We start from the raw sequence: 27,414 nt of genomic DNA, 5'->3' as shown, positions 1-27,414 counted from the left end.
ATAATAATTGCATATTATTTTATATCCACTTGCTTATATTTAATAACAAATGCATGTCATTTGCATATAATATATATTGTAATATATATTATTGTATCATTCAAAGTGTTTCTTATTTGTGCTTAAATACATAGGAGCTTCCTGCAGTAGCAGCAAATACATAAGCATGTTCATTCCAATCTGGTGAATGATTATGAAAGGCACTGATCTCTAGCCTGAAATCTTCCCTTGATATGCACTTGCAGTCTGATCCCATGGAAGAGCTCATGACCATGGGTCATGAAGACATAAAGGAACTCTTTCATCTTTGCGATGCAAACAATTCTGGTTTCATTGAGAGATCGGAATTGAAAAGCATAGTACCTGGGGCTGACAGTGCAACATTGGAGAACCTTCTAACAGAATTAGACTGCGACGGAGATGGTAAAATAAGTTTTCAAGAATTAGCAGACGGTTTGCATAAGCTCACAGGTGAGAGCTTGGGTCCTTCTATCGACAGCTATAACAACGGTGAAGAGCTTGACAAGGATGAAGATCGGGCAATGGACAATCGGTGAGTGTACATAGGCCTACTTGTACTCCTGTGTGGTGATAGTAGCCTTTAATGAACGATTCTTGAAACACCCCAGAGGTTATGGAACTCTGCTAAACTTACCACTCGTCATGCAAGGTCAACACATATCAGTCAGCAGAAAAGAATGTCATCAATTATAGGACAAACCAAAGCTAAAAGTTAAATATTTTGTTGGCTGCTTAAATTACTGCTCAATGTTACTTCCTAAAAGCCATATTTGAGCTTTTTTTCAAATGCACTCTGGTGAAAAATGAGCTTTTCTCAAAATCAATAAAATCCAAAAAAAGCCTTTTAGGTAAAAAAAAGTCAAACCTTAGGTTTTATGCACAAAAGTCAAAATTTTGTGTTTTTAGCATTTAATTTCCAAAAAAGCAAAATTTAAGTCATCTATAGTTTTTATTTTTTGTTCTTAGTTCATTAAGAAGTGATTTTCAACTCTGCTCGTTTGTTGTTTTGCTTTCAGGTTCATTCACCTTTTTTCACCCAGTAATTCTACATTTGATTTAAAAAATAAGCAAAAACTTGATTAGTTTAATTAAAAACGTAAATTCAAATTCCACTGCTTGTTTTCATCTTTCTGCTTTCAGCTTGTTTCATCTCTCCATAATTTTGCAGTGAATTTAGGTAATAAGCCAGATAATTCAGATGTCGCCAAATTGACACTGCGTGGTTGAAAACTGATCAGTCTGATAGAGTCTGACTGAAATCTGGAATCGATGAAACATTTTAAATTGATGGGAGGAGCTGCTAAACAACCAAACTTGTTGCCAAAAAAAAGCTTTCAAAACTTTTTGCAAAACAGATTTCTGAAGTTTTCCTAAACACTGATATAATGTACGCTTGCACACAGTGAGAAACAAGCGATCAATGAATTTTCCAAGCAATGAACCTTCTTTCATCGGAATCATCTTGCAGGCGAGAAGCTGAACCATTTTTTTTGATATGTTGGAGAACTTCAAGAGCATGACCGATGGCAAAAAAAGTTATCTGGTGTGTGATAAAACTTGCTTGATAGAACCAAATATGCACATATTTTGCTTAAAATTACATGACTCATCCAAAACTTTTCTGATTAGGTCAACAATCTTCCCAAATTCACTCACTGTTAGCAACGTGTCAATTGCAGTTGATGAAGTTTTAAAAGAGTTTTGAATCAACAGAGAAATCTTCGTGCTGCTGTTGAGTGATGCTGCAAAATATATGAGTGCTGCTGGAAGGTCACCTGCACCAGCCATATAATGCATAAGGCAGATAAAACTGTGAGAGTAAATTGTCTTGATGTCGATAATTTGATTTTGTCAGTGAAGACAACAACAGTTAAAAACAAGTCATACAGGCAGCTGTTTGATGCCATTAGGACTCCTCTGGTACAAACCATTACTTGACCGAGATCATGGATCCGCAGCCTCACTATAAATTAAGGCTATTTTTTGAAGTATTTGAAATACTGGATACGGGCTTTGAATGCGAAATCTGCGACACATTCTCACGATTTAGCTAAGAAATCGAGAAATATTTCAAGTCAGTACAGAATATTGTCAACTCAGCCAACTGAGATGGAAAGAGCAGATTTTATAAATCGGAATACTCGGCAAATAATTAAAAATTCGAGTTTAGAAAAGGATGACTGCAAAATACTTTAATACATCTAGAACAGAATTAAAAAAATTGACATTCTCATTAAAGAAATGAAGAGTGAGAAGTTGAACCCTGTCACCTGTCACCTGTCACCTGTCACCTGTCACCTGTCACCTGTCACCTGTCACCTGTCACATGTCACCTGCAACCAGTTGATGCAATGCCTACCATTATCTGCATCAGTGAAAAGTTTTTGGATGCTCGGCTCAATGATCACTAAATACAGGAATTTTTCATTTCAGAATGTTACTAAGTGTATTTCTGTAAAACATAATGCATTTATATTATGAACTTGGATGAATATTGCACTTGCATACCTACCTGTTAGGAGGTTTTCAGATCAAAATACGATCAAACAGCTATTTTTAGGTCAAACAGTCAATCTTTTTGGTCAAAATAAAAAAAGTTTTTATGTCAAAATTAAGGTTACGCTAGTCATAAACATGAAGCAAAATTTAACGAGTGAAGAAGCTTCCATAGAATTTTATTGCTTATTCCCGATAAAATGCTCATAAGAAGATGTAGCTGTTGCTGGCCTTTAGTCATAAAAACCAGCATGCATGATGTAACTGATAATAGCCTTAAAAACCTCCCCGTGTTTAATTGAAATTGTTGCAGTAAATATAAGCCTCCCTTGTAATGTCAGGTATATCTTATATCTTATTATATCTACATGTATTTTTACAAACTTTCCCTTGCTTTTATTATAGCACACCCTAGCATTGGCATGTTTATTTTTAAGACGCTGAAATAGGCTGTCAAGCTATTAGTTCAGATAACATATTATTATATATAGTGTAGCTGGTTTGTATTTCTCTATTAGCCTAAACAACTTATCATACATAACTTCCACTACTTTGAGGAGTGTCTCACATGTTTGCCATGCTGTGTAATGCTGGGCAGTCAAAAGCCAGATGCCCGAGCTCATTTTATTTTCTACTAAACAATAAAATACTATCTTTAGTAGCTGTTATTAGAGATGGCAAAATGAAACCAAATAATTGTCTTTCAGAAATGTTTAGTCAGCACATATGCCGCCAGTCCTTAGTGTACTTCTATTAGGAAGGAACCAGTAGAAAGATCAGATTAGCTCTTACCATAGCATCAAGAGCATGCATAAATTTGAGATGTACTTTGTTTGATAGTCTATCATGGAGTTGTGGGAACTTAGCTCATGGGAGACCCAGGCTGGAAAATACCTACTCTCTAAGTGCAGAAGATGAGTCATATGATGCCTATAGGAAGAATTCTACTCTGGATCTGTTCGGCACACTCAATAGGTGCGTATCAGGTGCATGCATTGAAACTGAGAGCATATCTGTAAGATAATTTTACATTCAGTGGTCAGAATTCAGTTAACCGACTCACATTCTGGAGTTGTCTATCCTATAAGCAGAAGAAAAATAATTCTTTTAGGATAATTAATAAGTTATATGTTGAAGATCTTAATACAATTAGCAACAGAAAACTGTCCAATAAAAAACCTTCACGATTTTCTGCCTAATTCTTTTAGTCACTCTGAAGTATACCTGGTCTATCACCTTGTAGTCACTCTGAAGTATACCTGGTCTATCACCTTGTAGTCACTCTGAAGTATACCTGGTCTATCACCTTGTAGTCACTCTGAAGTATACCTGGTCTATCACCTTGTAGTCACTCTGAAGTATACTTGGTCTATCACCTTGTAGTCACCCTGAAGTATACCTGGTCTATCACCTTGTAATCATTCTGAAGTATACTTGGTCTATCACCTTGTATTCACTCTGAAGTATGCCTGATCTATTACCTTGGAGTCACTCTGAAATATACCTGATCTATTACCTTATAGTCACTCTGAAGTATACCTTGTCTATCACCTTGTAGTCACTCTGGAGTATACCTGATCTATCAGCTTGTATTCATTCTGAAGTATACCTGATCTTTCACCTTGTATTCATTCTGAAGTATACTTATTCTAGCATCTTGTAGTCACTCTGAAGTATACTTGGTCTATCACCTTGTAGTCACTCTGAACTATACCTGGTCTATCACCTTGTATTCATTTGGAAGTATACCTGATCTATCACCTTGTATTCATTCTGAAGTATACCTGGTCTATCATCTTGTAGTCACTCTGTAGTCTACCTGATCTATCACCTTGTAGTCACTCTGAAGCATATATGGTCTATCAGCATCTGGCTCAGCAGGATGCTGAAATGCTGAGCAAGTTTGAAACCTTCCTTCGAGAAGCAGTTCAGCAGATCAAGGATCACAGCACTGCAAAAGAAGAGCTTGAACAAGCCTTGACCCAGTAAGTATGCATGACCCAGTAAGTATGCATGACCCAGTAAGTATGCATGACCCAGTAGGTATGCATGACCCAGTAAGTATGCATGACCCAGTAGGTATGCATGACCCAGTAAGTATGCATGACCCAATAAGTATGCATGACCCAGTAAGTATGCATGTAGTAAACAAAGGGTGTGAGTGTACAGACACGCATTCACACTAACCATGTCCAGATGCATCGGTGAAAAATTTCTAGATTTAAAATCCGATGAATTGTTAAAGATACTCGTCTGTAAACTGTATAATTTGTTGATGAGTCGTTGTTATGTAGTTTATGCTGGTCCATAAAAAACTATTTTTAGGACAAGTCAGTGCCATATCTTTCGAAAAATACATAGGTCATAGACAGACAGACAGACAGACAGACAGTACAGAAAGAGGCAAAGTTAAACTTGCTAAATTATTATAGAGAACAAAGAAAACAGCAGGAACGTTTGGATGCTTTAGAGGAAGAAGCAGAATTTATGAACAGAAAGATAGAATTAAAGACAACCCAGCAGGTGATTCAATAATGAATCAGTGAAATCTGTTAGTTATGTAATGTCCAGTGGGCTTCATTACTTTCAATTATTTGCTTTCTAAAAAGTATTTTTAAACAAAAATTATATTAAAGAACAAGGGATAACAAGCAAACTATCCCGTAGTGTTCGCTTATCCTAAAAATAATGGCACTGCATATCTCATAAATGCGCCCCATGTTCTTGTGAAGAACCTTGACACACTCACTGTGGTACATTAAAAATGAAGTAATTTATATTTTGCTGAGCTAATAACTAAAATTATAGCTATTTGGCAATATAAAATCTTTGCTAGTCAGTTAGCAGAATAGAAACTCTATATAATGTAAATTGTCCTTTGCTATTGCAATCCGGCAGTTTGGAGCGCTTCCCATTATGCATGTAGAGAACCACGTCAAACAATTTTAATGGTAATAATATAGTAAGTTAAAAAAGAAGTCAAAAACGTCACACACTGAGGTGTTTAATTAAATCAATTAAATAAATAATTTGGACCACAATTGGGAATATGCAAAGCTGTGAGGGTGTGTATATATGTATAGTTGAAAGCTGTATATGATGTGTGTATATGTTGGAGAGCTGTATATGATGGGTGTATATGCGTAGTTGGAGAGCTGTATATGGTGTGGTTATATGTTGGATAGCTGTATATGATGTGTGTATATGTTGGTGAGCTGTATATGATGTGTGTATATGTTGGAGAACTGTATATGATGTGTGTATATGTTGGAGAGCTGTATATGTTGTGTGTATATGTTGGAGAGCTGTATATGTTGTGTGTATATGTGTAGTTGGAGAGCTGTATATGATGTGTGTATATGTTGGAGAGCTGTATATGATGTGTGTATATGTGGGAGAGCTGTATATGATGTGTGTATATGTTGGAGAGCTGTATATGATGGGTGTATATGCGTAGTTGGAGAGCTGTATATGGTGTGGTTATATGTTGGATAGCTGTATATGATGTGTGTATATGTTGGAGAGCTGTATATGATGTGTGTATATGTTGGAGAACTGTATATGATGTGTGTATATGTTGGAGAGCTGTATATGTTGTGTGTATATGTTGGAGAGCTGTATATGTTGTGTGTATATGTGTAGTTGGAGAGCTGTATATGATGTGTGTATATGTTGGAGAGCTGTATATGATGTGTGTATATGTGGGAGAGCTGTATATGATGTGTGTATATGTTGGAGAGCTGTATATGTTGTGTGTATATGTTGGAGAGCTGTATATGATGTGTGTATATGTTGGAGAGCTGTATATGTTGTGTGTATATGTGGGAGAGCTGTATATGATGTGTGTATATGTTGGAGAGCTGTATATGTTGTGTGTATATGTGTAGTTGGAGAGCTGTATATGATGTGTGTATATATGTAGTTGGAGAGCTGTATATGTTGTGTGTATATGTGTAGTTGGAGAGCTGTATATGATGTGTGTATATGTTGGAGAGCTATATATGATGTGTGTATATGTTGGAGAGCTGTATATGATGTGTGTATATATGTAGTTAGAGAGCAAGCACGAAGAAGACAAACTAAGGTACCAAGAAGAAATATCGATCCTACAGGAGAATCTGGAACAGATGAGACAGTTGCAACATGACACCAGCGAGCAGGTGCTCTCTTCAATATATCTGGCTCACTTTTGCCCAAGTGATGCTACCGTTTGTCAAAGATGTTATTAAACTATGTACAACACTGCAGCAGAGTCTTCAACATAAAATTGCTAAATTTCAAACCAGTTGAAGAATTAACTTTATGATTTGATAAAATGCACATGCAAGTTCTGCTACCAACCCGAAAACATAGCAGTCTCAGCAATTCCACTGATGATGTATCTATACTCTTGAGTGCCATCAGGTTGACATGCTGCCAATTGACCGATCAGCTGCCTTAAGCAATGGCACAAACATGTACGCAAACATGCTGAAACTGCAAACAAGTTTCTAGTGGTAGCACAACGTGCAAGTAATTTTTCTCCAATTACAAGAAGGCTAGTGCTTCAAATGACATGAAGTTTGGTAATTCCATATACAAGACTGTTTCTGAGCAAGTATAAACAGTTGGTTTTATTTTTTCGTAATTCAATAATACTCGGGTTAATAATAATTCAGGCAGCACTTTTAGTAGTAAGGGTCTACAAGCTAGTTGTCAGGCTACTAACCTGCAGCTCTCAAATGCAACTGTAATGCTGAACTTATCAGCGCAGAAAGAACAAATTATGTGTTACTTTCATTACTACGAATGTCACTGACACTATTCTTATTCTTGATCATTATTATTTGATCATTATTTATTATAATTGATCATCATATGAGTATTTTTAATCTACATTAAAATAAATGCCATAACTGCTCTAGGCTAGGTTAAAGCATAGCTCAACTAAAGCCCGCCTTCTCCAGATGGAACAAGAATTGCAAAGACTGACCAATGAGAAAAGAGAAGCGGAGACCAATGCTCTGATGGCAACCAGTCAGCTGGCTACATTTAAGCAAGCTGTCAAGCAGCAGTCATTTGACCACAAGTAAATAATCTAAAGTATTTGTCATGTTAATATAACAGTAACAATAATATTGTAACATATTCACCAGCATTAGTGATTTACACTCAAAAATATCCAAATACAAAGTAGTTCTTTGCTAGATGTTTATAATTGTCTACATTTGAAAATAGGAGTAAACAACTACCACTTTTTGCTTTCTCATTTTTGACACAAATGAGCAATTTCCACTGCTCCTGCAGTTCATAGCAGCCGAAGGTAAGACAGGCTGCTTATTACAACGTTAAACAGACAACTTCTTTATCAACTGTCTGCTCTCATCTCTGGCTGGCTAGTAATATTATTACTGTCATTGTAGTTATTAGTCAATCCATTTTCTCTCAAAATGGGTGTTTTGACTCTTAGACAATTTGCGTGCTGTTGGGCTGGCAACTGAATTAATGAAAAACAGTTACTGCTACTACACATTGACCAACTTAAGCATAACATTATCTGTGATGCAAAATTTTTTTTTAACTTTCAACTGGACCAAACATATGTACTTTAATTCATGTCTAAACCAATTTTAGATTTTCTTTATGTCAGCAATATTTAAATGCTGCCACAAGTTTACTGCTATCGTTTTAATACTTCATATCAGGAATTGAAAGTAAAAAAAAACTTCAAAAATAAATTGTTTTCATTTTTTAGTGTAGCAAAAAATAAAAGATTCTGTACATTTAAAACAAATTTTATAAAAACAAGTGTTTGCGTCTTATAAAACTACGCTTTTAAACTATTGCAGTAATGATACAATATTCCTAGTACTGAAAGAAAGAGGAATGACAGACTAAAATTCTATAGTAATTCCCACTCAAATAATTAGGGGTGAGAGCAATAATTGATAATAATTCGTAAGATTTGCTTTTATGGCGACTTTTCGTGCATTCATAGCTTTCGTCAACCTTATCCTGCTCATAAAGGACTTTACTCGCTCGATTCATTTGCTCGCTACACTGATAGTTTCTGGGTCGCTCTGTTGTAGAGAGGAGTGGATGTTAGAATACATAAATGAACAGGAGAACCTTGTCAAGCAAATTGAACATCTTCAGTAAGTAGCATTTGTGTCATCGTAGCAGGTGTACAACATACTGTAACATCTACAGTAAGTAGTATTTGTGTCATCGTAGCAGGTGTACAACATACTGTAACATCTACAGTAAGTAGTATTTGTGTCATCCTAGCAAGTGTATAACATACTGTAACATCTACAGTAAGTAGTATTTGTGTCATCTTAGCAGGTGTACAACATACTGTAACATCTACAGTAAGTAGTATTTGTGTCATCCTAGCAGGTGTACAACATACTGTAACATCTACAGTAAGTAGTATTTGTGTCATCGTAGCAGGTGTACAACATACTGTAACATTTACAGTAAGTAGTATTTGTGTCATCCTAGCAGGTGTACAACATACTGTAACATCTACAGTAAGTAGTATTTGTGTCATCGTAGCAGGTGTACAACATACTGTAACATCTACAGTATGTAGTATTTGTGTCATCCTAGCAGGTGTATAACATACTGTAACATTTACAGTATGTAGTATTTGTGTCATCCTAGCAGGTGTACAACATACTGTAACATCTACAGTAAGTAGTATTTGTGTCATCGTAGCAGGTGTACAACATACTGTAACATCTTCAGTAAGTAGCATTTGTGTCATCGTAGCAGGTGTACAACATACTGTAACATCTACAGTAAGTAGTATTTGTGTCATAGTAGCAGGTGTATAACATACTGTAACATCTACAGTAAGTAGTATTTGTGTCATCATAGCAGGTGTACAACATACTGTAACATCTACAGTAAGTAGTATTTGTGTCATCGTAGCAGGTGTACAACATACTGTAACATCTACAGTAAGTAGTATTTGTGTCATCGTAGCAGGTGAACAACATACTGTAACATCTACAGTAAGTAGTATTTGTGTCATCCTAGCAGGTGAACAACATACTGTAACATCTACAGTAAGTAGTATTTGTGTCATCGTAGCAGGTGTACAACATACTGTAACATCTACAGTAAGTAGTATTTGTGTCATAGTAGCAGGTGTATAACATACTGTAACATCTACAGTAAGTGGTATTTGTGTCATAGTAGCAGGTGTATAACATACTGTAACATCTACAGTAAGTAGTATTTGTGTCATCCTAGCAGGTGTACAACATACTGTAACATTTACAGTATGTAGTATTTGTGTCATCGTAGCAGGTGTACAACATACTGTAACATCTACAGTAAGTAGTATTTGTGTCATCCTAGCAGGTGTACAACATACTGTAACATCTACAGTAAGTAGTATTTGTGTCATCGTAGCAGGTGTACAACATACTGTAGCCATTGGCAGTCTTTGTCCTGGGGTTTCTGAGTAAATCTTTCGGCATTCATTATCTTAGTGTTGTTTTAGTAGAATATAAAAAGTAAGTTTGCAGTCAACCTACTGAGTCAATTGACCTACTGAATGACTTCCTTGAACGCTTTACAAAAAATGTCAAGGTTGTAATTTCAAGGCAAAAGTTTGATATAGTTTTCTAAAAAACGCAATTTTACATTTTACTGAAAATATTTAGTTAATAATCGTTTTATCATATTTTTATGTCATGAAAAGTGTTTTCAAAATTATTAAGTAAAGAAGATTTCATACTTTTGTCAAAAAACCCACTGAAAGTAACCTGCTCTAGACGTGTGCTGATTCAAGGCTGCCTTTTGGTCAAGATTGTCCATGTGTCAAGGCTTTCTTAAAATGAATAAAGGCTACTTATTTAGCCATGGTCTCATCTCTAAGCCTAAAAAATAACTAAGCAAAGGTGTAGGATGATTTTCTTTTGCTGCAGAAAATCTGAAATATGAAATTGTTAGTTTGTTACAAAAAGGTAAGTTGTGTACACAATCACAAAGGTAACTCTTTATGTCAGAGCTAACAATGTGATATGAGAGAGACCTCAAATTTACTCTCTAAAAATATTAAACGCAGCAACTCCAAAAAAGACTGTTAGTAGAGTGATACCGGAAGAGAAACAGGAAACCAATTTGGTGTTCGTATGTCTAGCGGTAGTACCAGGAAAGAGGTGGCTGCTTTGTTTAAGCCTTCTAGCTATGATGAAGATAGAGACTATGATTTTTTTATTGAGCGACTGCAAGAGGTAGTATTGGTAAAGGAGTCAACTGCAACTGCTCCCAGGATGCACTTTATGGAGGCACTAAGGAGAAAGATTGGAAAGTTTAGAAGGTGGCCATTTTAAATGAGTCTTCTAAGCTTCATATGCCTGTTCTGATCCATTAATTGGATGCTGAAGACAACTAGCCATGTTTTATATTGTAAGCTCTTGTAGCGGAGTCTGGAGTTTAATTTATTAGTCATAAGTCTTTCTTTTATGGAACCAGAATAAACTTTTTTAAACACTGTAAGATATGTTGAAAAATGCCTATTTGCATATTTGTACATTGCAGATGCCAATAATCGTGAAGCAATAGCAACCTGCAGAACGACTTGGTTGTTGTTCATGGTTCTGAAAAGGTAGCAACATGCAGAACGACTTGTTAGAGTTTTTTGTTCAACCAATGTTCTTGAAGACATAATGGTTGAATTTGTATTGCTTTGAAGTTTTATCCATTCGTCAATGTTTGTATGTTTGCACGTGTCCCTAGCCAGGAGCAGTGAAAAACAAAGGCAATTGATTCTACAACACCAATATATCTATTCTATATCTATAATATTTGCATTGTTTTTAAATGGTGCATCAGGTTTAAATTTAGGAAACTCAAAAAGAGGTTAATGAAACAATAATATAAAAGTAATGTAGAGACAACTTCTAATAAGAATGTTAATTACATATGTATACAATTGAAAAAGGCTCTTTTACAACTATGAAGGGTTCATAAAGGTATTTTATTAGAATTATTCTTGAGGAAATTACTTCAGAGAAATGAACAAACGACTGCACGATGCCAATCAAGATCTGAATGGAGAATTGCTGACAATGAGAACAAAAGAACACATGATGGAACCAAAGAGATCAAAGTTTGTCGTTCAACAAGCACAAGGTCAGACGACTCCTGACCAAATGATACTTGAACATGAAAGGTATATACATGTACAATATACAATATACAATACATGTACAATATACATGTCCATGTATATTTCTACAATTTTAAAAAATATGCAAAAGGTAGAAGTAATCAGTTATTTCTATGCTTATAGAGACTTTTGTTATGCAGAAAGTATATTCTCACCCAGTGACACAAGCGATGATTCGAAAATAATTCACTATTCACTAATTCACTAACTTCTCTTTTTGTCAAGGGAAGAAGGAAGGAGTAACTTTTCAAGTGTCTCATTATTTGATGAGCTTAAAGAAGTAGCACTGGCAAGCTCTGAGTTGCTTCTAGGTAAATATTACAGCCCAAATTAAATTACAGAAACGCATCATTGAATAAAATGCACTAAAAATAAACATGAAAATATTTTTAATCCCAAAATATTTTGCTTAGATGTGACTCCAACAGAGATTTTTTCTGCTGCCTTACCTCGACATGAATTACTAGACGGAGATCATGTTCACACAGCATCCCAACACTCTACGGTGACCATTTAAATTATAACATATTTAACTGTATTAAACATTAAGTTCATCAACTGAAATCAGAAATACATGTACCAGTAATGGCTGAAAGGGTGACAAACTTTTCGTGTAATGTAAATACCTTACCTTGAAAAAATGCGAAACGTTTTTTGTTTGTTTCTATTATTAGCTGTTTTTCTAATGTATTGTGGATGTCAGGTTTAATAAAGTTATCAATGAATGAATAAATAAAAAAATGAATGAAATCGTGTTTCCTTTTACTTCTTGTGTAAATTTTTTGGATAAAAAAAATCTTGTGCACAACTATTTCTACCCAAGAGTAACAAATATAATATTGATAATATTTAATTTTTTGATGAAGGCAAAAGTACCCTCTTCAAGCCCTAAAGCAGCGCATAAAATAAGTGCAGAAACAACTGAGGAGTCTAAGACTACGACGAAGACTTCAAGACAAAGCAGTTTCAAGAGCAGAAAACCCTTACTCGACCAGTTCAGCTTTGTTGAAGTGACACCAGAAAGAATTTTCAAGGTATAAATATTACAAATCCATGAAGAGCTATGCAAGTCATATGGGCATTATCTGCATTGATGTGTCAGATAATGTTAACAAATAATCAAACCCATGACTTTTCTTCTGTATTCTCATAATACTGCTAAATGCATGGATCATCGTTTGTGGTGTCGCAAATCGTTTGATTTCTCTGCTTTTTACATAATCAGCACAGAGTTGAGACCATAGCTATACATAGCAATCTAATAAAAGTAAAAAGTCTAAATCTAATGTAAAAAGTAATGTTTTTCAGGTGATATTTGCGGGTGACTCCGGCGTCGGAAAAACCAGCGTCATCTTACATCTGTGTAGAGGCATTTTTCAATCGACTGTATCATCTACGCTAGGAATAGACTTTTATACAAAGAATGTCCAAATAGATGAAACAAACATATCTCTACAGCTCTGGGATACGGCAGGTCAAGAGAGGTCAGTGGAATTCTAATCTAGCTAAACTGTTTGTCAACTAGGATAAATTTTTTCCAATCTCAAGTTGAAAATGCCAAGGGAGATAATTATACAAACTACCAGCTCGAAACTTCAAATAAACTTTTTCACATCTCAAAGAGAAAATAAAAGCCTGTCACAGTTTTGGGTGACATATCTACCAGCCTTATCCTTCTCGCTAAGTTAAATTCTGCAGCTGAAGAACAAACAAATGTCCATTTGTTTGGTACTGGTATCTTGTTTGGTAACCAAAATTCTTAATTGTTCCTAACCATGCTCTATGTCTATGCTTAGTTGTTAGTAACAACTCTCTGTCTACGCTTAGGTAGTCGTTACTAACTACTCTCTTTCTATGCTTAGTTGTTACTAACTACTTTTGATGTCTAAGTTTAGTTATTACTAGGGCAAACTTTTGTCAATAAAGTCAATTTTTTTTACATGTTTGGATCACTTTAAAACACGAAAATACCACATATGAGCACCCTAAGTACATTATTAGCCAAGTTATAAGGTCAATAAATTGTCAATTTTTATCTTTTAGGTCAATTTTTATCTTTTAGGTCAATTTTTATCCTTTAGGTCAATTTTTATCTTTTAGGTCAATTTTTATATTTTTTTCAGTCAATTTTCACTCTTTATGCATACTGGGAATTCAGAATTTCTCCTTACTAAGGTGTTTGGGTATTTCCCTTTCCTAATGGAAGTTTGGTAGGTTTTTTCCTCTTGCTCCATTCGCTATGTATAGGATGAGTCAGCAAGGCATGATGAAGTCTGCCAAGCCATTTATAGCATGCGCTGCCCAATTATATGACTAGTATGCAATCAGTTTTACACTAGCAAAGATGCCAAAAGCTAAGCAATCAGCTCATGGGAAGGTTCTTCAGATTAAAAGAGAGTTTCCTACCGAGTTCACCAAGACATCAGGCAATGAGCTGTATTGTAAAGTTTGCAGTTGTGTGGTAAAGTCAGCTAAACGATTTTTTGTGGGAAGCCATCAGAAAACTGCCAAGCACAAGAAACAAGTAAAACAGCCAAACCAATCAATGCAAAAGTTCTTACCAGCAGCGTGTAATGCATCCAATATGTAGCTACATGTATTAATGTTATGTTTTCAAACTACACTTGGACAGCTCGACTTGTTAATTAATTAGAAAACTATGCATTTGAAATGTAAAGTCAATAAAGTCAATTTTCCAAAACAATAAGATCAATGTTTCTGATTTTGAGGTCAATAAAAAGTTTGCCCTAGTTATTACTAATTACTCTTGATGTCTATGTTCAGTTGTTACTAACTACTCTCTATGTCTATGCTTAGTTGTTACTAACTACTCTCTATGTCTATGCTTAGTTGTTACTAACTACTCTCTTTCTATGCTTAGTTGTTACTAACTACTCTCTTTCTATGCTTAGTTGTTACTAACTACTCTCTTTCTATGCTTAGTTGTTACTAACTACTCTTGATGTCTATGTTTAGTTATTACTAGCTACTCTTGATGTCTACGTTCAGTTATCACTAACCAGTCTCTATATTGTTTATGCTGAGTTTTTATTAACAACTCTCTATGTTGTTAGTAGTATCTACTCTCTATGGTTATAACGTTTACCGATGTATTTGCACGTTTGTATATTACGCTGCAAGCAGATTCTGTTGTAGTTCCCGTATCATACACATGAAGAGATAAATCTTAGATTTAATCTGAATATGTGGAGAACTAACAGAAAATTCAGCAGCAGTTTACTTGCAAGGAACCCAGTAATTAGGCAGCAAGGCCCATATATACACACACTAGCTGTGCTACCCTGCGTTGCCCGGGTTTTAAAAATCAGGCTATAAACAATGAGAGGTAATGAGAGTTGCCTGCCACTTGCTATTAGCCTAGTACATTGCCAATAAAAAAATGTAGTAAGCTTACTAATAAGAGCTACGGCTTCTACGGACCTGTGTCATGACTTCACGTTATGACCGAAAGCGCGAGGCTATTTACTTCCATATACAGACATATATTGCTTTGCTAATCGATCAAGCTCGGTGGCTTAGTTAGCAAGGTGTTGGACTGGTGAATAGGAGGGTCCGAGATCAAATATTCTGCGATACCAATTCATTATTTCAATACCTATAGCTGGACAAGTACACGGATGACCAACTTTGAAAAAAAAATATATATAGGTACAAGCATATGTTACACACGTACAATATGTACATGTATATACGTACGTACATACAAATATATGTATATATACATATAATATGTATAGGCTACTAACATGTATATATATACATTCAGGTATGTAACATTTGATACAATTACATTCGTTACTTATCATGGAATCATTGTATATGTATTGGGAAATTTTAGATGATTGTTGAAGTCTAAATCAAAACGCTACATGAACGTATTTGTTCACAGATTTCGCTGCATTTCGACTTCGTATTTTCGAAAGACAGACGGAGTCATTTTACTCTATGACTGTTGCTCAGAGAGATCATTTATTAATGTCAGAGACTGGGTTGCGACCATCAGACAGGCTTCCGACTACGAAGACCTGCCCATCATGATTTGTGCCAACAAAGTTGATTTGAGGAGAGAAAAAGTAGAGGCAGGCTGCAAGGTGAAACTTGTGTGATTGTTTTCTTTGTGTTGGTGAAAGGTAACAGGTCAACTCTAGAAGTGACAGTTTTTTATTAATAAAAGCAATTTAAAACTCTAAAACATAATGAAAAGCTAGGATATGGTACAAAGTTACTTTTACCTGATTGTGTTATGTAACAATTTCTATAAGCACATAATTAATCTATGATATATGATAATGTGTGACGCATAATGTATGACATATAACATGACATATAACTTTGCAATTTATGCCATATAACATGTAATGTTTGGCACTCTATTTTAGTAACAACAATACCCCACTAAAGCAGAAATTACAAGGGCGATTCGATAAGTAAAGATAATTTTACTAAAAGTCAAGTTGTAGTAATCTTAAGTAATCAAGTAATCTTATTTTCAACATAATTGTTAGACAAGTCAACACATTTCTGCCATCTTTGTATTAGTTTCTTGATTCCGTTAGCATAAAATTCTGTAGATTGCCTTTGCAACCATTCGCTCACAATAGCTTTGACCTGGTCATGAGTCTCCATATGAAGGTCTCTGGTATAGGACTTCAGAGTTCCCAAGAGATTGTAGTCAGAAGGTGTCAGATCAGGGCTGTAACGTGGGTGGTCTAACAGTTCCCACCTAGTTGATTGATGGTCTCAATGATTTGAGTGGCATTGTGGGGCCTTGCATTGTCGGAGTGGTGTTACCTGCAGCACACCTTTGAGTACCCAAAAATCTTCATGAATAATTGAATGTATTGTTCCAATTGAGATGCTCAATGATTCAGCAATTTCCTTCACTTTTATCCTCCTGTCTGCTCTGACAAGCTTTTCCACAGCCTCCGAATTGGCTGGTGTGGCTGCCTCTTTTAGCCTACCTGACCTTGGTTTATCCTCAGTAAAGGTCCTTCTTTTCTAAAACTGTTAGCCTAGTTGAAAACTCGGTTTTGGTTTAAACAGCTGTCACCATGTTGAGCTTTCATTCTCCTATAAACGTCACTTTGTCCGACTCCCTCACTTAACAAAAATGTTATTACAGCTCTCTGTTGACCATGTGAGCAAATTTCAAGAAGAGCAGCTATCTTAAAATAGTTAATAGATTTATAGCCTCAGAGTTATTAAGAGATTACAGTGAAAAGGCAACACTTAAAAGAACACAACTCCAAAAATTGTGCAAGTATCACAATAATATTTTAACTTATAAGGGCAATTATCTTCACTTATTGAATCGCCTTCGTATGATGGTTAACATGTTAATTAAGTGAGAATTTCAGAGTGATTGATTGTTGAATAAACACATTTCCCATTGTCTCAGACTGATGAAGTGTCAATAATTACAAATGAATGACCTAAAAATATTTCCTGAAGTCTCCATCCTCTCCTCAATATGTAAGTATAGTTTTTATCTTGGTGATATCACACAGTGTGATGTCTCCAATCTCTGTTCATTAGCAGTCCTTATCCAGGGAATGCCACCCTCACCCTATCTAGAGTCTAGTGAGCTAAGGCTACTGCCTTTTAGGGTTGGCAACCAAAAACCGAATGAGTGCAGAGCCAATGAGGAACTTGCTATAGCCAAAATATAGTGACCTCTCCAAGCTCACCTCCATCTTACATACCATCTGGCCCACATAACCCGTCAAGGATGATTAAAACTGTACAATGGCAACTCAGTCGTGCAAGCATGTCCTAGTGACGGCTTTTACAAACTCGCTGTTTACATGTACTTTTTCTCACAGCCTTGCTCATTGACTTTATTAGCCTTGGTGCCATACTATTGAGCCATGTCATTGTATTCCAGATAATCACCACAGAAATGGGCCAAGAACTGGCTAACCAATGCAAAACAATGTTCCTTGAGCTGAGCGCTAAAACAGGAGAAAAACTGAACTTCTGTCTTGAGAAACTAGCGAGGTGAGGTGTTTACTTATAGCCTATCGAATCTTGGTGCTAGGACTAATCTAAAATCTGGTTCACTTTCTACATCACTTGAGCTCCACAAGTTGTTAACTTCTGAAGCTTCCATTCACATTCATGCGAAGTAAGGAAATTCCTTTTAACCATCTAGTTTTAAAGCTACGCTGGACTTTATCGATAACAGAAGCTTATTACACAGTATTATCGCAAGAGCAGGTCATCCCTCTGGCTGGTTTTTTCAAATTAACAATTTTTATTCCGAACCAGACCTTGCATCTATATTACATAGATGGATGGTGGAGCCTTTTTAAATCACAATCGACCGCTGCAGAAACAGTACTAGTCGATGGAGCCAGCTATGAGACTTGACATAGACTTTTTCAAGCATATTTGTATAATCTACATGAAAATAATTAGTAAGACAAATTTATTTGCTGATAGTATTCTATCTTTATGCTCTCTGTTCAGCGTTGGTAGACTCAAATATAGATGAAACTAGTTTGCAAAATACCAACAACAGTTTATGTAAGTACATGGAGATAGGTGGAGTAACATTGTATATATACGATGTTACTCCACCTCCGAGATATAGTGTGGTACCATCATGATTTACATCGGGTCAAGCAGATTGAGAAGTTTGACAAAACCCAACATTGCTGCTTTCATCATTCATTTTTATGCCAAACCTCAGAGAGGCATCCTGTCAGTTGTGGGGGGGGGGGTATGCTGCAACCCTTGTGACACAGAAGCAGTTTACTTTGCTACTACCTTTAGTTCCAGATACAGAAATGGCTAAATATAATTGATTACCCTTATGTAAGTCTATTTTCGGGCCTTACTACTGTTACCAATGACCAAACACTGTTGGTAAATCATGTAGTTGACTGAACCCAGCATAAAGTCATATCAGATCTTGCTTCGCTGCAGTATAGCTAACCTTATCTCCTTCATCTTTAGACTCAGAAAACTGTCAGCCCGACTTAACGAATCTACTTGGCAAGCATCCAGGTTTAGAACTGCGGGTCCATGCTATCATTGGTTATTAACTACAGGAATGCGCCCCTTAGAGGATAAGGCCCATCAACAAGTTCCTAGTAGGCCGGCTACCTTATTATTGTCACCCGCTATCTGTATTGTCCATTCCGACTATGATTGTCTATAGAATCTATCAAAGGCTTGATGATATAATGTGTGAAATCTTACCAACCGTCTGCTCGTTATAGAACAATGAGGGAAAGAGAAGACATGGACATAGAGCGGTATGACACAGCTCTGCATGTGGACACATTCTCCAGCAACAAAGAGAGTGCTTCCGACAAGTGTTGTACATGAAAGTTTGACAGACCAAACTTTTAGCAAATAGCCTACTCGACTTCAGGTGTGAATACGAAATTGGATACCCTCTCTGATCACCATCCTATTCCCTCATTGAATACCATTGAGTCCTACCAGTATCGAGATCAAGGGTGGGCCTTGCTTTGTTACTGACTGATGGCATTGATCAGCTAAATATCGAGCATTGTTATTCTATAATTAAACATGTCTATGAGAAAGTCGATGTCTAAACATGTCTATGGTTACTGCTTTGACAAAAATTTGGTATTCTGTTGACAAGATTGCAACAATAAACAGCAAACTATATTTGCCGTAAAAGTATTCATGAAAAAATAACAAGATATACTCTCTTAGCATAAAGATATGAAAGTTTTGCACATTACTATAAAAATGTTAGGAATCAGTGAATGAAAGTGGTGAGTCTCCTGAGTGAATCAGAAACTCGAATAGATGCAAGAGATGAGAAAGTTTAAAGCTCTTACTCCATCTAGACAGCCCCAGAAGAAAGTATATTGATTGATGGTGTCAGACAGGAAAGCAATTCTTACTGATAGCGGGGTGGGTCTTCTTTAACTTGATAGGCGGGTGGGGCGGTGGGACCGTGTACAGTGGGTGTGGCTTGATAAGTATAGCATGAATCTGAGGCTACGGCATAGCCAGGTGCACCAGCTACTGTGTATTCAGGTGTGATTATTACTTGGGTGCCATATGTCCTTGGAGAGCGTGCATTGACACGGATAACTCGCCTATGTTGCAACCTTCTTCGTTGTGCAGCCCTCACGCAGCAGCCAATGCACGAGCAGACGATACTCAGAATAAGTATGGCCACAAGCCAGACATCTACAAAAACACAGATGGTGATGAGCAATCGGGAGAACTAGAGATTTCTGCTTGCAAACAATTGCACTAGCGATAATGGCGCAAAATCATAGGACAAGAATAAAAAGAAAATGAGACCTTAAAAGAAGAAAACGTACGCAGCCAAACATCGACATACGTAATTATATCTAGTTGAGTTTATGATGAATCGCCAAAAGAAACCTAGGACGACACATAAATTACACCTGGGTAGTCACACCTGGGTAGTCACACCTGGGTAGTCACACCTGGGTAGTCACACCTGGGTAGTCACACCTGGGTAGTCACACCTGGGCAGTCACACCTGGGTAGTCACACCTGGACAGTCACACCTGGGTAGTTACACCTGGGTAGTCACACCTGGGTAGTCACACCTGGGTAGTCACACCTGGGTAGTCACACCTGGGTAGTCACACCTGGGTAGTCACACCTGGGTAGTCACACCTGGGTAGTCACACCTGGACAGTCACACCTGGGTAGTTACACCTGGGTAGTCACACCTGGGTAGTCACACCTGGGTAGTCACACCTGGGTAGTCACACCTGGGTAGTCACACCTGGGTAGTCACACCTGGGTAGTCACACCTGGGTAGTCACACCTGGGTAGTCACACCTGGGTAGTCACACCTGGGTAGTCACACCTGGGTAGTCACACCTGGGTAGTCACACCTGGGCAGTCACACCTGGGTAGTTACACCTGGGTAGTCACACCTGGGTAGTCACACCTGGGTAGTCACACCTGGGTAGTCACACCTGGGTAGTCACACCTGGGTAGTCACACCTGGGTAGTCACACCTGGGTAGTCACACCTGGACAGTCACACCTGGGTAGTTACACCTGGGTAGTCACACCTGGGTAGTCACACCTGGGTAGTCACACCTGGGTAGTCACACCTGGGTAGTCACACCTGGGTAGTCACACCTGGGTAGTCACACCTGGGTAGTCACACCTGGGTAGTCACACCTGGGCAGTCACACCTGGGTAGTTACACCTGGGCAGTCACACCTGGGTAGTCACACCTGGACAGTCACACCTGGGTAGTTACACCTGGGTAGTCACACCTGGGTAGTCACACCTGGGTAGTCACACCTGGGTAGTCACACCTGGGTAGTCACACCTGGGTAGTCACACCTGGGTAGTCACACCTGGGTAGTCACACCTGGGTAGTCACACCTGGGCAGTCACACCTGGGTAGTCACACCTGGGCAGTGGTACCTCACCATAATTTTTCAGGCTATTTAATTCAACTCCCTTATTCAGCCAATGATAACGCAAGCAAACTGGGTGAGCCTGAACATCGTTACTCGTCTGTAAACTATTGATAAATAATGCAGATCTACGTAGTTTCATCCAATAAGGAGGCAACAAAAGCTAAAACTACTCAATCAGATCGACTCTCGCGTATAAAATTTTTATAAAACTTACCATCGATCGCCACAAAACCTTAACAGATCCGCTATTTTGACCCAAACAAATATCGTTACATATCGCTGAAAACTGGCCCATGTCTGAACCGGGTATTAATCTTTTCCAATATTTGAGATTTTGCGACTATAAGATAGGAAATAGCAGAACATATTTTCTTGTTTGGCTCCAACTTATTTAGCCACGCCCTAGCAAACTTAGTAGCTTCAGCTGAGATATGGGTTCTTCAGAAGCATTATTTCGTTTATCGTGTGGCATATCCTTCAAAGTTTGTAGTTGTTTAATTCACTCATTTGTTTCTAACAATGGAATAATATGCTTGACTGTATGCTTGGGTGAGTTATTAGTACACCTTGGAAAACAACTAGGGTTATTTTGTCGCCACCCATTTAGCAAATATTCGCATACTATCTCGAGAAATGTAAAAGCCTCAAAATTTTCTGGGTATTTGTAGATGACAAGCATATTTTAATATAAATATGTTCATAAGTGCTATGATTTCAGAATGGTTGCATAAGGGTTGCATAAGCTAGTTGTTTCATAACTAACCAACTGCAACATCAGATCTCAACGCAGCGAATTCAAGCAACAACATAATTACTGTATAATAGCAAATGTTGTCCAAATCTTATATCTTTGCAAAGTAGGAATAAAATACCCAACAAATATCTCCAATTAGTCTTGTTAGTTATCTCAAATGCGTTAGTCCGGTTAGTTATCTCAAATGCGTTAGTCCGGTTAGTTATCTCAAATGTGTTAGTCATGTTAGTTATCTCAAATGTGTTAGTCATGTTAGTTATCTCAAAGGTGATAGTCATGTTAGTTATCTCAAATGCGTTAGTCCGGTTAGTTTTCTCAAATGCGTTAGTCCGGTTAGTTATCTCAAATGCGTTAGTCCAGTTAGTTATCTCAAATGTGTTAGTCATGTTAGTTATCTCAAAGGTGATAGTCATGTTAGTTATCTCAAATGCGTTAGTCCGGTTAGTTTTCTCAAATGCGTTAGTCCGGTTAGTTATCTCAAATGCGTTAGTCCAGTTAGTTATCTCAAATGTGTTAGTCATGTTAGTTAGCTCAAATGTGTTAGTCAAGTTAGTTATCTCAAAGGTGTTAGCCATATTAGTTATCTCAAATGCGTTAGTCCGGTTAGTTATCTCAAATGTGTTAGTCATGTTAGTTATCTCAAATGTGTTAGTCATGTTAGTTATCTCAAAGGTGATAGTCATGTTAGTTATCTCAAATGCGTTAGTCAGATTAGTTATCTCAAATGTGTTAGTCATGTTAGTTATCGCGAATGTGGTAGTTAGAACACTATGCTATTATCACTACATATATATAACACTATACTCTAAATATTCAAGGTGCAGTGAAAAGATGTTTAATGCTAGTACTAACCTTTGACACAGACGATCAAAAAGTATGCCATGTCCAATGAAAATATGTTTCAGAGAATGTAAAAAACAAAACAGCTTTTATGGATACTGTATGAAAGAAGGCGAGAAGACTTACACGATTAAATCTCATATCATAAATTTTATAGATTTTCAACCAATTTTGCATGTTTGAGCTATATTATGGCACTCGGCCATGGCCCAGTGCTCATTCTTGTCTTAGGCAGCTGCTAACTGCTGACTTTGGTTACCCTACCGGTGCTCTGTGCTTGTACACCGTGCAACCTTTCTTGGAAGTAAACGGAAGACATAGACACACGCCAAAAATCATTTTAGAGCATCATTATATTCAGACACAAGATGGAGAGATATGAGAGTTATCCCGACCTAATGATGCCTTGTCCTAGTGAGATAGAGAAAATCGAAATTATTCAGAAGAGAATTTGTTTGCTATAGCAACATACTATTCCTTTTCTTCACAGCTTTGTTCTCTTTAATTAGCCCCATTTAGTCAAACATCTTAGTTGGATGTTTATTACTACATGTATGTACGTGCAGTTATTTCTCGCACTGTGTGAGCCGGGCAACATAACTTATACACATATATTAAAGGGCTAACTCATATGCCTATTTAGGTAGCATCCCTCTGCAGTTGGAGAACCCTATTATAAACCGCGAAGTGGGATCAGCATGAACAATAACTTGATTTAGATCAATTGCAATGACATATCCAAATGAACTTTCTAGAAACTGACAGGGTTCTAATGAAACTTTCATCCAGAAATAGTTCTACTTTCAGGAGAATCAATAACAAAGCTCATTCCCCAATGCTGAATCGGACCATAAAAAGATTTCAAAAGTTTTGAATGGTTGACTGCTGATTGCATATAATTATGAAAGTGCTGAGATATCCAGATTACTCACACCAGAGGCCGAAGAAGCTTGGTCCATAATCGCAGCATTGGTTCCAGTTGCAGCAGTACTCATCATCAACTAGATAAAAAGACACATAGTCACATGAGTAAAGATAATAACAATTGCAACACACAAGCATTAATCACCTATCAGCTATTAAACTTGATAAGGAAGTCCACGTCACATGACTGATTATCGATAGAATGAGTGGAATAGCACTTACGGCATGAGTATGAATAGCTTCCTGAACAATAAGTTAGGCCCTACAAAAATAATGTAAGCTTTCAATGTACCAACATATGGTGGTCATGTAATAAACTTACAAACTGAGGGTATTCACACGTCTTATACTAGCGATGATTGGTTTAACAATCAACAACCAACGGTACTTTATGAGCAACATAGTAGTGTGTGGTGTTCAACTTACAAAACAAGCAAACTACAAATAGTATGGAAAACAGGCTGGTATTTTGGTGAAAGAACATGCACCTCAGAAAACATAAAATTGAACAAGAGGAAGCTCATACCCTCTGACTACCATAACATATAAAAGATAAAGCTTGTGTATTAGTAGTTCAAGGGTTGAGGTTTGCTCCCTGAAAATAGCTTCTGATGGTGGCAAAAAGGACATTTGATATTAACTTTCTTCCTCTCAAACCAACAAAGCAGATTAGCCTGCCGTGGCTGTCTCAAAAAGAGAACTGTTGAAAGACGGAAAAAATTTATTTTATAACAGTGCTTTGCTTTAAGTATCTTACTAGTAATAAAACACAGGTTGAAAAAATCAAGGTGTTTTCCACAAAAGATCAGAGTTTTCTATTAAAATCGATTTTTTTAGTACATGTTTATGATTTTTTTTGACGAATTTGATTTTTCTCTCATTTTTCCATATGCAAATTGTCTGCGCATTGCTCTGCACATCAGAATGCTGACGAACTCACTTTTCAGTATTGGTGACTTAAATGGTTTAATTTGACAAATTCTTATATTTTTTGTATTCAACAGCCATATCAAATTATAACATGCAAACTACATGTAAGTTAGTGGAGTAGAGTTAGCTGCAGTTTCACAAAAAGCACGAATGAAAATGAAAGACATAAAAATGCACTATGAAATATTTAAGTACCTTCGGCCTTGGTGTGATTAATGCTGTTGATCATGCAAAATATAAATAAATACCAACTTGGCGTTTTTTTCCATACCTAGCGGGTTTCTTATTTTTGAATGAACAAAACCAAAGGTGGAGAATACTCATTCAGTATGGCGCCTTACAGTGCCTCGCGTTGCGTGTTCACAACTCGAGTTGTACAACTCGAGTTGTGAACACGCAACGCGACTTTTCAAAAGTAAGGTGCAATATATTGGTATTACGGTAGCATAACCGTAGATCTGGTTATATTAACAATGGTACATCAATAGGCACCCATTAGCTAATAAAAATTAAACTATGTATGTATGTACTGTAAAACTAGAACTAAATAGCGAATTATAGTGTGACGAGTTTGCAACTCGAGTTGTACAACTCGAGTTACACAACTCGAGTTCATCAAAACCCAAGCCGAGTTCTTTCAACAACAACTCGAGTTCAACAACTCGGCTTGAGAACATCTCATCATTTCATTTTCTCTAGCTACGGTATATTTTTATATGGAATTTTTTTGGTGCATCATTAAACGTCGTTGACATAATTTCTATGTTTGTTTATTTTCGGTGTTCATTCAGTTTCTTGTCAGGTTCTAAAGAGATAACTCTTTTTTCATTTGAAAAAGAAGTGGCCCAGCTCCCACATGGATTGTTTTTAGTTTGCTTTTTACATTCTACAATTGTTTTTGTCTCGTTATATTTATAGAAACAAATATGCGCAAATATCGTCAATATATATAATTTAAATGTGTATATATATTTAAATTATTATTATTAAATTTATGTAAATGTTCTGTAAATGAGACACCCCAATTACTCACTTTCCTTTCTTTACGAACCCGTGTTAGTTTTGCGTAACACAACTCGAGTTCATCAAAAACCCAGGCCGAGTTGTACAACACGACAACTCGAGTTGTACAACTCGAGTTGTGAACACGCAACGCGAGGCACCGTAAGGCGCCATACATTCAGTGCTTGCACTTGAGCTTATTACATTAAAGAGTTTGATTCTAAAATGTCATTTAATAAACAAAGTAGTGAAGGAAAGCTGTACAATTTACCGCTGCCACCTCACAATTAACCCTGGTTTAAGGTTTACTAAATAAACTTATTATTCCTAAATTAAGGTCCTTCTATGAAGTCCTTCTGGAGCATTTTACTGAACATGTAGTCAATTACTTCCATCACACCTGTTAATTCATGAAAGAGAAGTGTTAACAGATTCTCTATACACACATATATACAAGTCTGTGTAGGCGCATGTTGAATATGCAAGCTCATGGGACAAGTATAGGACATGCATGTTTTATCAACCCATCTGTTTTATCAAGAAGCGAGGTCTGTTATTATTATTACTATTATTAGTCTAGATTTATGTTTTAGTAAAATATTATAATTGATCACATTTTAAACATGAGCTCTCCAACATTAGAACGTCAAAGGAAAATGCAGAGGTTTGTGTGAATAAAAGCTATTAAAAAGCTTAGCTTTAACAGAACTACGTATTAAAAAAATGTTAACCAAATACTGTACATGTATTTGGATGGTGCGATATAAAACAGGCTGTATTTTCTCAGTTTTTTGATGAAATGGATACTTCATAAAATGCAGAAAATGAACATAATAAGGTGGAGAAGTCGAATAAAATTGACATGTGCATTACTTACTAAAGCATTAGTCAGAACAAACACTACTATACGTAATTATAAATTGTCAATCGTTTTGTAGGAACACACATCCGTTCTCAACGAATAATTCATACCTGAGCAAACGATAGTCCTGTTATAAACAGCAATAACGCAATGTGTTGGCAACTCGCCATCGAGGATGCTTGTACTTTCTTATGTAAAGTAGTATATACTTTCTTATGTAATGAGCCAAATCAGAACCACTTCGTTTTAACGCGACCACCTCATTGACGTCTGTACTTAGATCTAACGACGGGCTTAGAATCGCTACTCATCCGTTTCTGATCAAGCGGTCAAGGTCAATTGTGTAATATTTGGAGTTATGTTATTAGTGTTAATGTTTAGTGTCAAGAACACGTAACTGCAATAAAATTCTGCCTAATTTTGGATAAAAATTATTTACCTCTTCTAACAATTGTGAAATGGTTTCATATTATATTATGGTTTTTGTATAATTCATCTTTAGTAGAACCTCGCAATACAAATACATGTACTTAAAATTGTCTGCATTTGTTCTCTATTCAGGCGCCAATTCATTCAAATTGCAGCTATTTACAGCAGAATGATCTATGCAGTATGGATTGTTAAAAACTATCATCATTACTTAACTTTAAAAAGGCAGGATTATCTGCTCAAATAGGCTGTTGTTTTAAAAGAATGGTGATGTAAAATGTGACAATTGACAGCCATTAAAAGACAGCCCAAGATGATAGCCTATTACGTCTTATTCCGCACCTAAGAGAATCAGTTGAAGAAATTCCATTTACGATGGCTGCATGTTTTGATAAACTTTGCCGATAAGTTTTCACAAAACAATTCTAGCAAATATTATAGCCAAAGATTACTTTGTGAGAACTTCTCCTATTCAAGGTCTAGCAACCTAATGCAAAATCATTGTAGGTTTTGCATATCCTTGGAGCCTCTTCCAAATCCATCAGAAAGTCCAAAAATACCAGAGG

At 36.6% G+C, this 27,414-nt stretch overlaps 2 protein-coding genes across 2 annotated transcripts; one reads left to right on the top strand and one right to left on the bottom strand.

Moving 5' to 3' along the window:
* Positions 1-254: 254 nt before the first annotated feature.
* On the top strand, positions 255-19,067 carry LOC137391478 (ras and EF-hand domain-containing protein homolog). The gene is made up of 14 exons (XM_068077970.1): positions 255-553; positions 3,358-3,492; positions 4,356-4,502; positions 4,950-5,040; positions 6,570-6,677; positions 7,422-7,585; positions 8,586-8,651; positions 10,652-10,831; positions 11,525-11,686; positions 12,570-12,717; positions 12,992-13,167; positions 15,594-15,795; positions 17,589-17,701; positions 18,928-19,067. The coding sequence occupies exons 1-14, from the start codon at positions 255-257 to the stop codon at positions 19,034-19,036; spliced, it is 2,100 nt and encodes a 699-aa protein (XP_067934071.1). The 3' UTR covers positions 19,037-19,067.
* A 253-nt stretch (positions 19,068-19,320) lies between these two features.
* On the bottom strand, positions 19,321-26,668 carry LOC137405691 (uncharacterized). Its single transcript, XM_068092048.1, has 4 exons — positions 26,530-26,668; positions 23,848-23,887; positions 23,634-23,702; positions 19,321-19,879 (listed from the first exon to the last, which is right to left on the bottom strand). The coding sequence occupies exons 1-4, from the start codon at positions 26,587-26,589 to the stop codon at positions 19,584-19,586; spliced, it is 465 nt and encodes a 154-aa protein (XP_067948149.1). The 5' UTR covers positions 26,590-26,668; the 3' UTR covers positions 19,321-19,583.
* Positions 26,669-27,414: the final 746 nt, after the last annotated feature.

The sequence above is a fragment of the Watersipora subatra genome, chromosome 1, assembly GCF_963576615.1.
Source record: "Watersipora subatra chromosome 1, tzWatSuba1.1, whole genome shotgun sequence".
Lineage (NCBI taxonomy): Eukaryota > Metazoa > Bryozoa > Gymnolaemata > Cheilostomatida > Watersiporidae > Watersipora > Watersipora subatra.
This window is presented reverse-complemented; position numbering and strand designations above follow the sequence as displayed.

Bases quoted from the DNA above. Each gene is read 5' to 3' on its own strand.
- LOC137391478 (XM_068077970.1), top strand. From the start codon at position 255: ATGGAAGAGCTCATGACCATGGGTCATGAAGACATAAAGGAACTCTTT. The intron at 13,168-15,593 runs GTCAGTGGAATT...ATTTGTTCACAG, and splicing joins GATACGGCAGGTCAAGAGAG to ATTTCGCTGCATTTCGACTT. The intron at 15,796-17,588 runs GTGAAACTTGTG...ATTGTATTCCAG, and splicing joins AAGTAGAGGCAGGCTGCAAG to ATAATCACCACAGAAATGGG.
- LOC137405691 (XM_068092048.1), bottom strand. From the start codon at position 26,589: ATGGCGAGTTGCCAACACATTGCGTTATTGCTGTTTATAACAGGACTA. The intron at 23,888-26,529 runs GTATGAATTATT...TTATTTTTGTAG, and splicing joins CAGGACTATCGTTTGCTCAG to GGCCTAACTTATTGTTCAGG. The intron at 19,880-23,633 runs GTGAGTAATCTG...GTGTTTTTGTAG, and splicing joins AAGCTTCTTCGGCCTCTGGT to ATGTCTGGCTTGTGGCCATA.